This window comes from Haliotis cracherodii, unplaced genomic scaffold (genome assembly GCF_022045235.1).
Source record: "Haliotis cracherodii isolate W230 unplaced genomic scaffold, xgHalCrac1.p SCAF_48, whole genome shotgun sequence".
NCBI lineage: Eukaryota > Metazoa > Mollusca > Gastropoda > Lepetellida > Haliotidae > Haliotis > Haliotis cracherodii.
The window spans coordinates 553-18,974 of record NW_027266306.1 but is presented as its reverse complement, the minus strand read 5'-3'; the positions used below and the strand labels follow the sequence as shown (position 1 = coordinate 18,974).

The following is an 18,422-nucleotide window of genomic DNA, read 5'->3' as shown; positions in this document are numbered from 1 at the left end:
GCCATCTTAAGCAGGCATAATAACCGGAAAACGTCATAATCTATTATATACAATCAATACTGTTAAAAATCGGTAATCGGCATATTTTCCTTACACCGGCAAATCTGATTTCCTATTTTCTGTTAGTATTGCAAACTCCCTGCACAGATCTGGTCTGCGAAACCGGGCGTTTCACATAAGGAAACTCCATACACTACTGGAGGTATTTAAACATTGTTTTTCCACCTAGAGACTGACGTAATCACGAGGTCAGAGCCTCGTTGTGAGCCGATTCGACGTTATGGAAAGCATTGTTATGACACGTGTGTGGAAACAGTCAAGGTTAACTGTTCTGTCCAACTCGCTCCAGTTAAAATGCCTAAACAAACATTATTGTTGGACTGTGAGTATCTGAAATATTGGACGACATTTGTAAAATTTGCTGTGATAGGAAGTTTTACCGTTACATTTACTGATAAAGGTACTGTTACGATGTACACGTGATACAGGATAACGGTTCACTGGAGAAGATATGTCGACGCCTAGTTCATATGTCACTGATATCGTTGAGATTATATACACTGATATTGGGTGTGATACCACCTCTACCTTTCTATATAACCCGGCGTGAAATTAATTATATTATTATCATATAGATTGTTTTCAAACGTCTTTATAAAGTGAAATCATGCTTTTTTGTGATTTGTTTTCATTTAATACTTAAGATATTAAATGAATTAACAATAGTACATAATTTTAAAAAGTTAACCACGTTTTACAGTGTTTGTTACTATTCATGTGACAAAATTGCCCTCTCATAAGCCCCGAACATGATCTTCTAATCATAGAGATGTGTGAAGTCAAATCACTGTGTTTGTATATTTTGCATATTTCAAAAATATAATTAAGGTATACTGGAAATTTGTTTGAAAAACATAAAACTAACGGAGCAGAAAGACAGCAAAATTAATCTCTTGAGGAACTGATTTACATAATATCTGAAAGGAACTGTTTGTCTTGTATTCCCAAAGAGTACCTTACAACTTACATAATGAAGTATACATAAGCAGGAGCATCGAACCAGACCTTTAGGCAACGTTGACATCGAACCTGACCACTATACCGCTGGCATTTAGTATCGAGATTAGAAATGTTTACAGCTGCAAACCAGATATGTTTTTTTATTAAAACATACGAGCCTGCATTTCATAAAGGAGACTACCTTGCAACAATGTACTTTTTGTGGCAGGCAATTTCTTTTTGTCATTAGTCTGAAGTATAATTGTTTTTTTCAAGAATTTTCGGAGACAATTTTTTTCGATAAAATCCCACAGTGCAGCCACTCTGCGGATGTGTCCCCAGGGGTCAGATTTATGCACGGGCGTCTTAATGACCTACACAAGCCGCTGAAGTTGCGGCAAAGGAAACCAAAACGTTAGGAGGTCAACGGAAGGATGTGTATTGAATTACAAAATGTATAATACTTAAATACAGGTTATAACCTGACCGCAATCGATAAAAATAACCCGTTTGTAAATTCCATAATATTTTAAGTAATAGATGGTTTCGGTAGTGCATCAGGTGGTTGAAAATGTACAGAAACCGCACGATGGTTCAACTTTAGGTTGAGCTAACAGGTTGTCATACGTGTATGCCAGCCATATGAATTCACACGCCCCTTCTTTCAAATCCCGACTGCACAAATGTCCTGCTGTCGCCAATAATGTTGAGTTATGATCTACAGTACACCTGAATATAGGTCTTCACGGCGATCAAATGTCACCTACTGTACACCCGTGAAGATCAGGGTCCGAATAGGTCTTCAGCAACCCATGCTTGCCGTAAAAGGCGACTATACTTGTCGTAAGGGACTACGAACGGGATCGGGTGGCCAGACTCGCCGACTTGGTTGATGCATGTCATCGTACATCTTCCCGAGGCAAGAGAGTTAACTGACTATTAAAGTCCAGTTTCCACTTTAAAAGTCAGTTAACTCTCTTGCCTCTGGAAGATGGTCATCGTATCCCAATAGCGTGGATCGATGCTCATGATGTCAATCACTGGATTGTCTGATCCAGACTTGATTATTTACAGACTGCCGTCATATAGCTGGAATGTTGCTGAGTGCGGTGTTAAACAACAAACAAACATACTGCTCTTAACGGTTGCCCGTGGGTCCTACGGGGTGTTACGAAAGGAGACTGTAAGCAAGGCTATAGGGTTCTCGTATGACTTCACACCAACTGCATCAGCTTAAGTCTCACATGAAATTCAAGGTGATATAACAGCCGTGAACTGTTACACACGCTGTTGAGGAATTTAAGCCACTAGGGCCGACAACTGTCAATATGCTGAGTATGTTATATTCATATTTCACACCAGGGGGTAATGTGGGGAGACATTAAAGTAGGACTTGGAAGCATCCCCGTCAGGTGTCAAGAACACAGCTCTCCTGTACTTGGCTCCTAAAGAAACTGGCATTCCATTCCTTATGTGACACGAATTCAACAAAGAATCATGTGGCACACGCATCAATGAATGTCTATTGTACATTGTACATTCCTCATATTAAATATACAGATGTACATACCAGTATATAATTTTGGTGCATTATGTCTTATAGTTTTCTTTCATAATGAAATATAATACACAGTCGATTCTATCGACGTCTTGTGTTATACTTGTCTATTTTCAAATGACAAATACCACAGCCGATGCGTCAGTTCTACAGATCTGTTCTTTGTTCGAAGAACAATTTCTGTTATTGACTTGAATTATTTTTGATTAACATTGGTGATTATGACATTTAAAGGTGTTAATAAATCATCAATTTTTGAATTATCAAGGATTACAAATCTGTTTTAGAATATTGTCCTTTTGTGGACACATCTGAAGAAAACGTAGGTATTTCGATTGCAACGGGGGTGGGTTGGTTGTTGCAAGCAATGGACTTGTGATGACCGAATGTAAACTCCATGTTCAATAGCACAGTCTATTTAAGTTGTATTTTGAAACATAACATATTCAGTTATTACTAATGTTTTTCAGAATAATGTCCTTATTCTGAACACATTTCTATTAGAACTTGGCTTCTAAAGAAACATTCCGTACCTTATATGACACGCATCAAATAATGTCAGGGTCTTCATACAACTTCTATATAGAGGATGATATAATATTAATCTGCATTTACATTGGGTTGTTTGATCTGGGTTACAACGTTCAAGGCCTTAATAAGGCTTTCAAAATGTTTTATCGTAGACATGTGGAGAATATTTCCAAATTTGGCCACAATGATGGCCGATGCAATTCCCCATTTCGAATTTTACCATATCAGGTGAACATTGATCAGGTGAACACTTGACTTAGCTATGCGTGTGTTTGTGACCGGCGGGGCAGGGTACGCTCATCTTTTCGCGAACACCTAACATCATCACTATTTAGTGATTCATAAACATATACTTATGGTATAGTTGGAATCTGGACTCTCAGAGATCTCTTATGAGTATGAAAATGTTTGTGTCGTTTTATTTACAAAACTAATGTCAACAAAGATAACGATTTATGAAACATATTTTTAATTCTGAAAACCCCATAAAGGATATACATCCATCTTCAATCTATTAATATCTCTGGCATATATGCCTGCAGGAGAACGTATGATTTAGTTAGCGTTACCTAACGGACAACATGAGAGCATACGAACATAGCCCGGAGGTAATAATCAAGCATCCGTCATGTAACACATTCAAACAAAACGAAAAATACCTTGTTTGTGGTAAAGGTGGGTCTTTAAACAGAGATAACAGCTCAGAAGTCGAATGCGCTGAAACTGCCTCGTTAGCGATTATTCTGCTGCAGATTGGGCACGATTTAAAACATGCTCTGTTCATGAGGTTGAAGGTTTTTAAAAATAATATCATTATTATACGATAACGTGCTCGTCACACAAGAGTTTTGTTATAACGAGCAAGTTGCATCGTGAGTAAACTATTGCCAAAAGATTCATTGTTTGTATAATGGAAATACTGTAGTATGACCTGACACACGTGATATAATGGAAATACTTTAGTATGACCTGACACACGTGATATAATGGAAATACTGTAGTATGACCTGACACACGTGATATAGTGGAAATACTTTAGTATGACCTGACACACGTGATATAATGGAAATACTGTAGTATGACCTGACACACGTGATATAATGGAAATACTGTAGTATGACCTGACACACGTGATATGATGGAAATACTGTAGTATGACCTGACACACGTGATATAATGGAAATACTGTAGTATGACCTGACACACGTGATATAATGGAAATACTGTAGTATGATCTGACACAAGTGATATGTTTTTAGCCTTGTAAATAAAAGCGACAACATTTATTTTCCCTAATAACACGACTCCGTTGTGTAATTCCGAATGTATGTGTTTATAAATCACTATCAATAACTGATGATATCAGGTGTTCGCGAAAAGGTGAGCGTATCCTCCGACCGGTGGCACACGTCACAAACACATGCAAAGTCAAGTCAAATGTTCACCTGAACAAACTCGCGAGCATATTGTACAAGTGAAAATAGGGAATTGCATCAGACATAATTTTGGTCACTGATGCGTCATTGAATACGTATGGTCGGTTGTATCTCAAAAGTAGTGACAGGTGGACACAAGTGGCTGGAGCTCCTTGAATATTGCTCGACATACAGGGAAAGTTGACTTTTGGAAAGTTGAAGTCAACCCTCTTGTCTTACAGTCTTGTAGTTACAGTAAAGTACGGTTATAACGAACTCAAAGGGACTACTAATTTTAGTTCGTTTTAACCGTAGTTCGTTATAAGCATATATACAGCATAACTACAGCAAATAGTCGGGACCAAAAGAGTAGTTCGTTATATCCGTCAGTTCTTTATAAGCGTGTTCGTTATTACCGTAGTTTACTGTACTTAACTGTTATTCAAGTATTTAATACTTCTGCGCTTTATTATAGGACGTTCATGTCATGATGCAATATTATATAGAGATATTCAAATAAAAAATGTAGATGTTCTTTATATATAGACAGGCGTTTGAAAGTCGTATCGTGGATTAGCGGGTGATGTAGTCATATGGTGGTATTATATGATACTTGCCAATTTTAAATATGACCAGGAGAATAAAGTCGATGGACAGATATACAGGCAAGCCTGAACATCAGAAGGATGCGGTGAACGAGTGACAGTACATAGCATGTGACAAGACACACAGTCAGTGAGTGAGTGAGTTGGGTTTAACGCCGCTTTTAACATTATTCCAGTTATATCACGGCGTGTCAGCTTAATGTGGGAGGAAAGCCCGAAGTGATGCAGGTCTCAGACGGTTACCACTTCGGTGAAACCCACGAGCACGGGTATGGTGCTGAGAAACCTAGAAACATAATCGGGGCGAACCGGGATTCGAACCCACAATCATAGGTTTCTGGCGTGTCCAGGGGACGCAACTCTGCACAGCGAATCGCCACAGTCAGTAGTAGTGTGACACCAACATGTGTCATACGGGATGGTCATCGGGGTCACATGCCCAACAGTACAGTACAAGAAGAGTGAGTGAGCGAGTGAGTTTGGTTTTACGCCGCTTTTAGCAATATTCCAGCAATATCACGGCGGGGGACACAAGAAATGGGCTTCACACATTGTACCCATGTCGGGATTCGAACCCGGGTCTTCGGCGTGACGAGCGAACGCTTTAACCACTAGGCTACCCGACCGCCCCCAGTACAAGAAGAATATGAATAATAATAATCAACATCACCATCATCATAATAATAATAATATATCCTCAGCACAAGCTTGTAAGGGGCAATTGAATCACACACACACACACACACACACACACACACACACACACACACACACACACACACACACACATCAGTTTATATGTACTTAACAATTATACAGTGTAGTACATATAGCAATATATGTAAAAAGATTTACTTTGATATATTTCAAACCGACTCAAATTCTATAGTCGTCCTGACTCATAAGCACATGAGGCAGGAGGCATCACGTTCAGGAAGGCTGCCGACACACACAAAGACCATTTTGAAATCTCATCAGATGACTGATGTGTTTAAAGAGTTGTTGGTGTCACTGCTGACCGAAATTCAAATGATCTTTGACAAGTAATTTCAAAATATGCCACATCAAGTACGATAGGTTAACATACAGCAGTTAAAGCTATTATCTGTACCGCGAAAATGGGTGACTTTAAAGGAGTGTTCCTTGCAGTGAATCACTGTACAAACGCCATGAATATAACATCCCTACAATCAGCTCAAACCTACTTATCCAGTTCCCGTTCCACTCCCCCAGCCACCCCATGATCCAGAAGGCACTCTCCATAAGGTCATGACAGTAAGAAGGTCAGATTAACATTTAATCTATGTAATCTTATATTACACAATATCCTTCTTGACTCTAAAAAAAATATTCCCTATGCTAATTTTTGGAATAGAGCGAGCAAGAGCTGGCTAGACTTGCTTTTGTATGCGTCTTTTTTCTTGAAATAAATATACATATTCCACAGTCATGGTGCAGGACTATAAGAAGGTGTGATAGTGTGCTCTAAATCACACTAGAGGTGAGGTGAAATGGGGTTTAACGTCGCGTCCAAGATTATTGCACTTATATAGCGACGTGCATGCACGTGTGTGTGTGTGTGTGTGTGTGTGTGTGTGTGTGTGTGTGTGTGTGTGTGTGTGTGTGTGTGTGTGTGTGTGTGTGTGTGGCTGCCTGTACTAGTCCAGACTGATGCCGATTTATAGTGCTAGCTCACTGAGATACCATGCCACGGTTTAACATGAATACCCAACTCAGACACAGTATACTGACTCCAGTCCTTGTTTTAGCCTCTTAATGCCGAGCGCCAGAAAGGGTAACAAGAAGTACCATATTTTAATGTCTTTTGGTATGCCGCGGCCGGGGATCGAACACCGGACCTTCCGCTCTCCGGGTGGACGCTCTACCACTAGACGCAGTCTTATACCACAATTTAAATATTCCAGCACCATAAAATGGACTTCACACATGGGTAGAATCGAACCCGGAATTTTCCTGACGAGCAAACACCTTAACAACTACACTACCCTACTGTCCCATAAATTCTTTTGATATCTCGAAAAATAGACTTCTAATTACATCGAAATACAATTTTATCCTCGAAGTCCCAACTATGTCTGTTTAAACACGCACTTCCCACTGATGACTGATTCAATGTATTAAACACAAACAAAATTTGTCTCAGTATGTTCAGTAAATGTGAATTGAAATGTCAATATCACCATAACCCTTTCCTTCGCGTATTCAAAATATTTCTTTCTGTTATGTATAGATCGCAAATAAGGTTCGTCAGAGGTTCAATAAATAACAGATGAATATTATAACCACTGTGTTCTTCTCTATAATGGATGAACATTATAACCACTGTGTTCTTCTCTATAATGGATGAACATTATAACCACTGTGTTCTTCTCTATAATGGATGAATATTATAACCACTGTGTTCTTCTCTATAATGGATGAACATTATAACCAATGTGTTCTTCTTTATAATGGATGAACATTATAACCACTGTGTTCTTCTCTATAATGGATGAACATTATAACCACTGTGTTCTTCTCTATAATGGATGAACATTATAACCACTGTGTTCTTCTCTATAATGGATGAATATTATAACCACTGTGTTCTTCTCTATAATGGATGAACATTATAACCACTGTGTTCTTCTCTATAATGGATGAACATTATAACCACTGTGTTCTTCTCTATAATGGATGAATATTATAACCACTGTGTTGTTCTCTATAATGGATGAACATTATAACCAATGTGTTCTTCTTTATAATGGATGAACATTATAACCACTGTGTTCTTCTCTATAATGGATGAACATTATAACCAATGTGTTCTTCTCTATAATGGATGAATATTATAACCACTGTGTTCTTCTCTATAATGGATGAATATTATAACCACTGTGTTCTTCTTTATAATGGATGAACATTATAACCACTGTGTTCTTCTCTATAATGGATGAACATTATAACCAATGTGTTCTTCTCTATAATGGATGAACATTATAACCACTGTGTTCTTCTCTATAATGGATTAATATTATAACCACTGTGTTCTTCTTTATAATGGATGAACATTACAACCACTGTGTTCTTCTCTATAATGGATGAACATTATCACCACTGTGTTCTTCTCTATAATGGATGAACATTATAACCACTGTGTTCTTCTCTATAATGAATGAACATTGTATCGAAAGATGAACAAATTTCCAAGAAAGGCTTCTGACGCAGGATTCTGAATCAATATTTGCTCTTATTCCCTCTTGTATGAGATTTTGTGTGGTATACGAACTTATTCGATCATATATGTGTCATGTTTTGTGTGTAACATTGGCTTATGTGATCGTATGCATGATATTTTGTATGATAAATGGACTTATTCGCTCATATACATCGTGTTTGGTGTATATGGACTTCTTATCTTTACATGTATAACGTATATCTCCCATGAAAATATACAAATGTGAAGACTTGAAATGACATCGCTTGACAAGGTAGACACAACTATATGGATAACAACCTTTTTTATACATCGCTTGGTCTTCGTGCCACTTCTACAGGTCTCGTTGCCGCTGTAAATCCCAGATCAATCCCAACACAGGGTAAATGAGATCGCGGAGGAAAAGGTTTTAAGCTGAGAAGGGTGTGTCAGATCATTCACGTTTTAACGCTGTTAGTCGCCTGCAGCATCACTGAGGCGGTGGAGCACAGCCATGAATGAAGGGCGGAGACTGTCTAAGTTGAAACGTATTGATCTCGTATCGATCTGCACTGATAGCTCGCGGGAAGTAATCAAACAAGCGTTAAATCAGCCCCATGATATTTCATATTAGGTGTGGACGTTACATTTGTTTATGTCCATTGTAAATGTTTAAATATTTGCTTATATATTTTATTGATTACTTTGTTGTATCTCGCTATATGTTATATATATTATGATAAAACATCGTCGTGGTTTGAAATGCTGAGTCAGCAAACGTAACACAAGTTCATCAGGTGTTATAAGGTTTTACGGAAGTTAATTTAATTATTGTGAATAGGCAGACAACGGATCGGAGTATATTCTCCTTCATCAGATGCATGCTGGTGTATCTACTCCTTTATCACATGTGTGATGAATGATGAAGTAAGAATTGTCCGCAATAAAAAAAGGGGATGTATACATACTACTTTTTTTGTACACAACAAGTTCTGAACTTTATCAACGTTAACCTTCGTGATGCATAATTACCAACATATTCATGAAATGGTTTCTTAATATAATTTTAATAAAAATAAAAATAACAATATCAAGCTTATCAAATGTATCTGAAAGGTAACCAATCAGCAATATATTTAATTTGCATTTTCTTTCCATATCAAAATGCTTTGGTGTTTTTTTTGTCAAACAATGAGATGAGCTAGCATTAAATGTTTCTCCATTGTTGTCATGGTGATTGTATATATATATATATATATATATATATATATATATATAACTAATGGAAATGCTCCTTACGAATGGGTGAGATGGTTTTTATTTTATTAAATAAATGCACGGTACATTTCATTTAGACTCACAAGGTAATACTGTTCAATTTTTGGGGGTAAACAAACAATGATCACAGGGAGACAAAAGTTGCGACTTAAAACATAATATTGTAATGATCATATAGTTTTGTTGACAAATATATATGCAAATACAGACATGTCTCTATGTCCTGAAAAAATATCAAAACATGAAACATGATTATAAACATAAGTTTATACTTACAAAAATCTTATCGTGACTACGATTGAAGAATGGGAAAGGGACTCCGATTTTGATAGATCCCGACCCCCCGTCATCGCTGTCATCTGTCAGATTGTCCCCGGCACTGGCATTGAAGGGGTAAAAGTCAGAGAGGGGTAGGGCTCCCACCCCTGCGCTGAACACCAGAACCCCCGAGACGATGAGAATCACATACAGCACTATCCCAGTACGACTGAAGCCTGTTCTCCGGACATTTGAACACATTATACTCACAAGATGGCATGAAAAGACAGAAAGTCGACACGAATTTACATCTTGAATTGGTTCTATGTTTTCTCATGTCGACTGGTTTGAAAAAATATATCCTTCGTCTTCGGACGGTGTCGCTGTTCGTCAGAGACACGGGACGATAGAGACATCAGGCTCCTGTCCTCTGTCTATCCGATAGAGAGAAGGAGGAATGACTAGGGTTCTCATACACACTTCTTGTGCCACAAACTGTCTTGTCCTCGCTATACATCCGTTATTCCCGTGCCAATACAAGCGATCATTGGTGAAAAGGCCTATTCAAGCGCCTATTCAAGCGCCTTTTGCTATTCCACATTCGTAGCCGGTTGAATATGGGTCAGCGCCTATGTTGGGTTCCGTGCTCTGTTGGGTGTGGTCACTTCGCCTGCGCCCCCAGGGCATCAGCATGGTCAGGAAAGTAACTCGGTGGGGTGGGGCAAGTATACCCGAGCTAACTGTAAAATTTCGTGAAAATCCGTGGCCCCGATCGCGAGATATTCACTGTTATTTACCACACAAGCGAGAAGGGTTCCCCATCTAACTTGTGCGAGTGCACGCATTGCCGTGACGTCATTGTGTTTGTGAAATCTACACAGTGAGAGCTTATTTGGGTAGCACGTGTCAAGGGCGAGAACTCTTGTCACTCCGCTTGGCATCGTGTGTGTGGTTTATGTGTCGAACACTTACACTCGGCGACTGAAGATGGATAGTCTCAAAGTCGGGGCCTTAACTACTCGCAAAATAAACGAGGTTCAACAAAAGGATTGATATTTGTAATAGGTACATATTTCTAAGTGCATTCATACGGTTTGACGCTGACAAATATTTGTGGACAAAGGGGTCGCTTTTTGTGAATCAGGCAAAAAACATATCAGTAAAGTCAAAGTTATTAAATCCAACTATCCAACTACGTGGGTATGTACTATATGTGCAGATACTGATTTGAAAAAAGGTAAAACTTTGTCCACATATGAATATGGATGTTCAAATTCATACTTTAAAAATATGCGAAAATCAATAGATGAACAATAGTGTTCTCACGTGCGTTTCAATGATTGAAAGAGAAACAAAAAATATCCCAACTTTTCGGTTTGTATTATTTGCACACGGGCCTTATGTTAGTTTATTTACACAACGACATTTGAGCTTCGGTCAATCAAAATCGTTTTGACTTCGTGACCAAATACATTCTGAAGTATTTATTAAGTATTTTAATGCAAATGTGTTCACTTTGCTTACTCTTAGAGATACATACCTAAACCGTTTCTGTAAAAAATATATTTGTATGCATTAAAGAATATCTATTAAAATCCATTATTATTTTTTATTTACGCCTGTATAAAATTTAATAAATATAATTGGTTTACTTAAGTATGAGATCATAAACATATTTGTTTCACATAGGTATGAGATTATAAACATAATTAGCTTACATAAGTATGATATAATAATAATAAATATAATTGTTTACATAAGTATGAGATCATAATCATATTTGTTTCACTTAGGTATGAGATTATAAACATAATTAGCTTACATAAGTATAATATAATAATTGATATAATTGTTTACATAAGTATGAGATCATAATCATATTGTCTTACATAAGTATGAGATCATAAACATAATTGTTTACATAAGTATGAGATCATAATCATATTGTCTTACATAAGTATGAGATCATAAACATAATTGTTTTACATAAGTATGAGATCACATGATTATTATAGGATCATATCGTAAAATGATACACATACACATTGATGTAAACAGAAGCTTGACATGTAAAGGTCACGAGTAGCATTGACTTACAAATGTATTTTAGGGCCTGGCTAGAATGGGTTTACCGATGTACCATAACGAGACTCCGCTACCTATGTATCAGAGTGCTTGAGTTCATGAGTGAGGTCCTGTGCCGCTTGTAACCAAATCAATAATAAAGCGACAAAAACCTTTCCATATCCTATAGAAATCTCTGCATAAAGCAGAGTCTATAATACGATTCCGACTATAACATGAGCTTGTGTTTATGAATCACTATCAAATCGTTAAGATACCACTGTTCGCGAAAAGGTAAACGTATTCTGCCCCACCGGTAGCACCCGTCACAAACACATGTAAAGGCAAGTCAAGTATCCACTTGAAAAATACGGAAACATATGGTACAAGTCAAAATTGGGAATTGCATCGGACATTATTTTTGTAATAAGAATAGGCTTCATACACTGTACATAGGTTAGCAATTGAACCAGAGCAAAGCTTAAACCACTTGACATTTACAAACCTCTAACTTGCCTAATGAGACGATAACCATTCATTTATATCTACAAGAAACACGCAAGAACTGAACGAAATGTACGCATACACACCTTCAGCAAAAGTGTGCACATGTGTATTCTCAATATGAACATCATCGTCGCACACAGCTCATCGTCACCGTCGTCATCGTCGTTGCCAACATCGCTAGTCGTTCCTGGGTGAGCTCCATCGTAATGTCCTGCTGATATATAAATGGAGATACGAAGCTAGCAAAGGCCCTAGTCATCTGTTAGAGACATGTAAAGTTCCTTCCTGGTTCGACCTGAGTTCGTCATGTGTGGAGTCGTGCTTGGTTTGGTACCGCGACTGTACAATGTAAATGATTTGGATGGCGAAAGGGTGTGTCTGTGTAATTCAAGCAGGATGCACAATTGTACAGGTAGAATAAACAGTCCTAACAATAAACTTAAATAGGGCAGGAAAAGAGTTTAAAAAAACGAGATGTATATACAAATGAGAACGTGACTGACATACTTCCCTGTGTGGCAAGTGATAGCCTATTGAGTAATTAAAGCCTGTTATTTAGAATAAAAATGCTACCAGGTGTACAGAAACACCTGGGACATTCAAATCTGGAACAATATTCGTGTTTTAGGATATGCAGTCGAACAAAGTGTGTTTGGGTAACGTTTATGTGTCAATATTGGCACGGGAGGGGTGCTTGAGGTGTGCATATATGTGCATATGTAGGTGCCAGTGCGCCGAATGATGAACGAGAGAAAGTGGGTGCGGCATGTGACGTCCACGACGTGCCCATGTGGACAGATAGACACATGAATGAACTGTAGTAATGATGGTGGACGACATGGTGGGTGTTTGATGTGTATAGGTAGATATGGATGGAGGTGTAAAGTTAGATATGGATGGATGTATACAAGGAGATATGGATGGAGGTGTACAGTTAGATATGGATGGATGTATACAAGTAGATATGGATGGATGTATACAGGTAGATATGGATTGAGGTGTACAGTTAGATATGGATGGATGTATACAGGTAGATATGGATGGAGGTGTGCAGTTAGATATGGATGGATGTATACAGGTAGATATGGATGGAGGTGTGCAGGTAGATATGGATAGATGTGTACAGGTAAGTATGAATGAATGTGTACAGGTAGATATGGATAGATGTTTACAGGTAGATATGGATGGATGTATACAGGTAGAGATGGATTGATGTGTACAGGTAGATATGGATTGATGTGTATAGGTAGATATGGATGGATATGTACATGTAGATATGAATAGATTTTTACAGGAAGATATGGATGGATGTATACAGGTAGATATGGATAGATGTTTACAGGAAGATATGAATAGATGTGTACAGGTAGATATGGAATTATGTGTACAGGTAGATATGGATGAAGGTGTACAGGTAGATATGGATAGATGTTTACAGGAAAATATGGATGGATGTATACAGGTAGATATGGATGGATGTATACAGGTAGATATGGATTGATGTGTACAGGTAGATATGGATTGATGTGTATAGGTAGATATGGATGGATATGTACATGTAGATATGGATACTATATATAGATGTTTACAGGAAGATATGTATGGATGTATAAAGGTAGATATGGATGGATGTATACATTATATGTTTATGCTGAGAGATTATTGCATATGCATACAGATCATTGAGAAGTTATAATATACCTTTGTCGGGTTTTTTCACTTCATTGGTTTCAAAGCAGAAGCAAAATATCGTATAATATATTACACTGAATAATTGGTGATCTCAGATCACTCAATGCGCTGCACGAAGTATTCACCAATCATTCAAACCCACACTGGAACGATCTTAACCTTGTGTATTTCTACCTATCCAAGTGCCCACCCTTTTGGCAAAAAATGTACGTCAATATCTTCAAGCCAATCTTCAGTTTTGAAAATATTTTATGATGTTTACTGAAAGTAAACCTTGAACTGAAACTTGTAAGAAAATGCTTTTTTTAGCCAACTACTTATAACAACAAATTTATTTTCCCATTATAGCATGACGAGGAATGATACGCCATTAACCATTCCTTCTTAAGATACTTTTTGGTAATTTCGCAAATCCAACACAATATGTACTTGGTACTATTTCTTTTCTTAACGGCACACACTAACCATAGTTAAGTAGAACCAGAGCCTGACAACTGTAATACTCCACAAAGCCATGCTCCCTCTTAACAACCTCAGCCATCTACAACAACATTGTTAGAAATCGCTAAAGCTAAATGGCTCAATTTACCCAGCCATTTGCTGTAAACTCTCGTTATTTGAGCTTTTCGCTGGCTGTGGTAACAGAACACACTGAAGACTCCCATCGCCCCGCTTGTCACTTTAATCTAGGCGTGGTATATACAAAAACCTTCACGGATGGGCGAGCTCGTGGAAAAACAAACGGAACAGGAGCAGCGAAATACAATCTTAGCATACCAGGGTATACCTTCTACGTTTATCACAGGGAAGGTATGGCACAGTGACGTATGGGTAATCATTTATAAGGGGTGTGGTCCCCAGAGCTCGCCACTTCTGGTTCAAAAGTACCATGTATAGTGTGGTATAGTCCCCTCCTAGTCAAAAATACATGAATCAAGTTCCAGAGTTGATTGAAAGAAGAAATGGATCATGCTCCCTTGTCAGCTGGAACAGCACTTGACCTTATGTATGGCGTTTTTGACATTCCCAGTAAATAATGTTTGTTTTTCATCTACGAAAGCATGTAAACGTTTAAGTTCTCAAGAAATATATCAATGGGTTATCTTCCCAAATCGCAGAAATAGACTTATTTCGATGTACGGTAAAACACGCCGAGTTTACACGAGAGGTTTACATTAATATAAGGGTAACGCTATTTTTCAGGGCATTATCATTTGCAGAAGACCGAGGTCTTCCATTAACTGCCCGACGAAGTAATATGAGGGCATTATCAAGTTACAGTGTCGCGCTCATTTTTGATAACATGCGGGCGGTTAAATGATAATTCTATTTATTTTAGCTATAATACAATGTACAATAAGGTAATTTGCATTTTAAGTTTTCGAAAATGGGCTCCAGGGGTAAAAATTGTCAATTAAGGACACATTTGATGAGTGTATTTGACATATTCGAAATCCCTGCATACAGAATAACCCAGTTAAACTGGGCGGTTCTCATCAACCTTGTAACGATGAATGAAACATCGTACGCATATTAAAAATATCTAAATTGTTTGAAAGGCATTACTGAGAAGTTGGCGGAAGACAAAGTAGGCTAAATGTATGAATAACAACAAGGTTTTATTGCCTTTTATCAGGAACATTGTTTTTCTACATTCCAGCCAACTCCCCCACACATACACACACGTCTAACCACCACCCCCACCCCTCCCCCTCTCCCCTCCTCCCCTCTCCCTCCTCTGAATATCAACAGGTCGACCACTTATATCTTTGAATATTTATTTGAAATGTCTCAGTTATCCTTAATTGGTACAGTATGCAGCTTTTTGGAAATAACGCTTCGACAACAATATATTTTATATTTTTGATTGAACAGACTATAACAGCATACAAGTAGACTGCTTTTAATTCCACCTTTACACTATCGGCAATTACTTGCAAAGATATAAAATGAAATGTATTTGCAATTTACATCGCAGGAATAACCTACATGAAACACATATACAGTGCACTAATTATTCCCTTAAAATGAAATGACTTTATTTATTTACCAAAACCATCATTCGTTTGGGACGTTATGGTGCTATTGTAATGAAATGTGATGTTTGCACGTTGCCATTAGTTACGACATGACGCCGGTGCGGGATTGTCTACTTGATTAAAAAAGTATATCTATCCTCTGAAAAATATGTCTAACGGATTAATATCGAAAGAGCCTGATTAATGTGTTTTATATTACTAATCATTATTTCAACAGGAAACCACGTTCTGTTATCTCATGACAATCATGTTTCCCAATCGTGATATAAACTTCGCTGACTAAAAATCGATACCCATTTATTCCTTATCGATCACATGATGGGCGTTGCCGCCTATAAAGCCAAGATAAATTCAGGTCGACTGACACAACAAAGCGTCCATGCTCGTTCACTCGAAAGATTGTCGTGAGTGCACTATACCTGACAAATGTTTTCAAGCTTTTCTGACACAACATAATCACAATTTTTCTTATCTCTGGTTCCAATTTACGCAACGCCCATCGTAGAAGCCCTCCCGCATCCTAACTTTGTAAATTTGTAAGAATAAGGTTATTTATCGCCCTTCAAAACGTCAGTTAAGCATAAAAATGTTGGTGATTCACACTCTTCAGTTAAATACGGAGTGAAATCGAATATCCACTGTGGGTCTTTTAATATCTTTAATATCTTAAAGTCTTTTGTTCCTTCATGAACAATATGTATTTGAATACAACATACGTCGTTAACTGTACGCCTAATTGAAGGTTTCGAGTTTTATTCATGTCATTAACAGTGTTGGTTCACCTAGAGTGCGTTGATATTTGCCTAAGGAATACTGGGACATACCTGAAAATACTAAATACTGAATAGTTATCTGTATCACTTAATCACGAATCAACCGTCACAGTATATATAGTTACAGGTCTATGCGGTGTCAGTATGTAAACAATTAGGGAAAAATCAACACTTACTTGTCAGTGTGTGCTGCCATACGCTGGGCGACCTTGACTAACGCGGCCTAAACTGAGGCCTATCCTCAAACTCAACTTGCGATCGATTTTGTAAATAATTTGTTAGTGAGTGAGTGAGTTTGGTTGAAAGCCGTGTGTTTCAGTGATATCCAGGTGTGTCAGGTGATATGAGATAAAGCTCGAGTGTGTGAGTTAATATTTAACGTCGCATCGACATTATTTCAGCCATATAGCGACAGAAGCTAGAAGTGAAGCAGGTCTAGATGTTTACCAATTTGGTGAAGCCAAGGAACGGTGCTGACAAAATATGAATCATAGTTCGAACTCAAGATCATGGGATTCTGGTAGGCCTAAGGGACGCAACTCCGCACAGATACAAGTTTATCTTAAGTTCCAGGTATATAATATGATGTGATATAATTCAATTCTGGTCACAGAGCCAGTTCCCTTCCACTGATTTAAACATCTAAACTAGAAATAAAATAGATAAATGAAACAGACTCAACTTTTTCAGAATTAGATATATGCACAAAAGACAAAAAGACTCTTATATTACGAAGAATAAATCCGAAAAGTAACAAGCGTCCGTGACTGCCCAATATTGGTGTTCGGTTTATCGATACAATACCTAAACCATTTCGACAAATGCCAGCTGCCCGCTACAAATACCTTCCTGTCGTTACACCACCCGACTAAGCGATCTACGGGACGCAATTCGGTGTGCAGAGTTGCTTCCCTTAGCCCCTACCAGGATCCAGTGGTCGTGGATCACTCGCGCTCAAAAAAGGACAATATTCACGGTTTGTTGTCCTTTTCCGGTGTAATTTAATAAAGTAGGAGCGAGTAAGTGAGTGAGTGATTGAGTGAGGTGAGTGAGTGAACAAAATAGGAGTGAGTGAGGTGTATAAACTAGGAGGTGAGTGAGTGAGTGAATGAGTGAGTGAGGCTCGGTGGCTTGGTTGACTTCGTGTTATCGTTCCCTGACGGCGCTGGACGTAGCTCGTAATATCTATCACTAGTTTGTCAGATCGCGACTCAAGTATTTATATATAGTTGGAATATTGCGGGGATATTGCTTGAGTGCAGCGTTAAACAAACAAATAAACAAATGTGTTCTGGTTGTATCACAGATATAGTGACGTCAGCACGGAAAGAATTTGTCCACATCTGTTTGGTCATTTCATGCGTCTTGTTTATGTATATATCGTATAATGATGGTTTTTTGAACGCCGCACTCAATTATCCAGCTATATGACGGCTGTCTGTAAATAATCGAGTCTGGACCAGACATCCAGTGATTGACATCATGAGCATCGATCCACGCAATT

At 38.0% G+C, this 18,422-nt stretch overlaps 1 protein-coding gene across 2 annotated transcripts in view; it reads right to left on the bottom strand.

Moving 5' to 3' along the window:
* Nucleotides 1-17,126, bottom strand: part of LOC139441903 (protein mesh-like) — an 80,132-nt gene extending 63,006 nt beyond the window's left edge. The window contains exons 1-2 of one of the 2 annotated variants that reach the window (XM_071222654.1): nucleotides 17,095-17,126; nucleotides 12,498-12,628 (exon numbers count right to left, since the gene is read on the bottom strand). In XM_071222654.1, coding sequence (XP_071078755.1) covers nucleotides 12,498-12,542 — 45 coding nt within the window. In that variant the 5' untranslated portion in view covers nucleotides 12,543-12,628; nucleotides 17,095-17,126. Of the gene's footprint in view, nucleotides 1-9,861; nucleotides 10,695-12,497; nucleotides 12,629-17,094 lie in introns of those variants that run through there. The other variant, XM_071222653.1, reaches the window with a different exon arrangement.
* Between the last annotated feature and the right edge of the window lie 1,296 nt (nucleotides 17,127-18,422).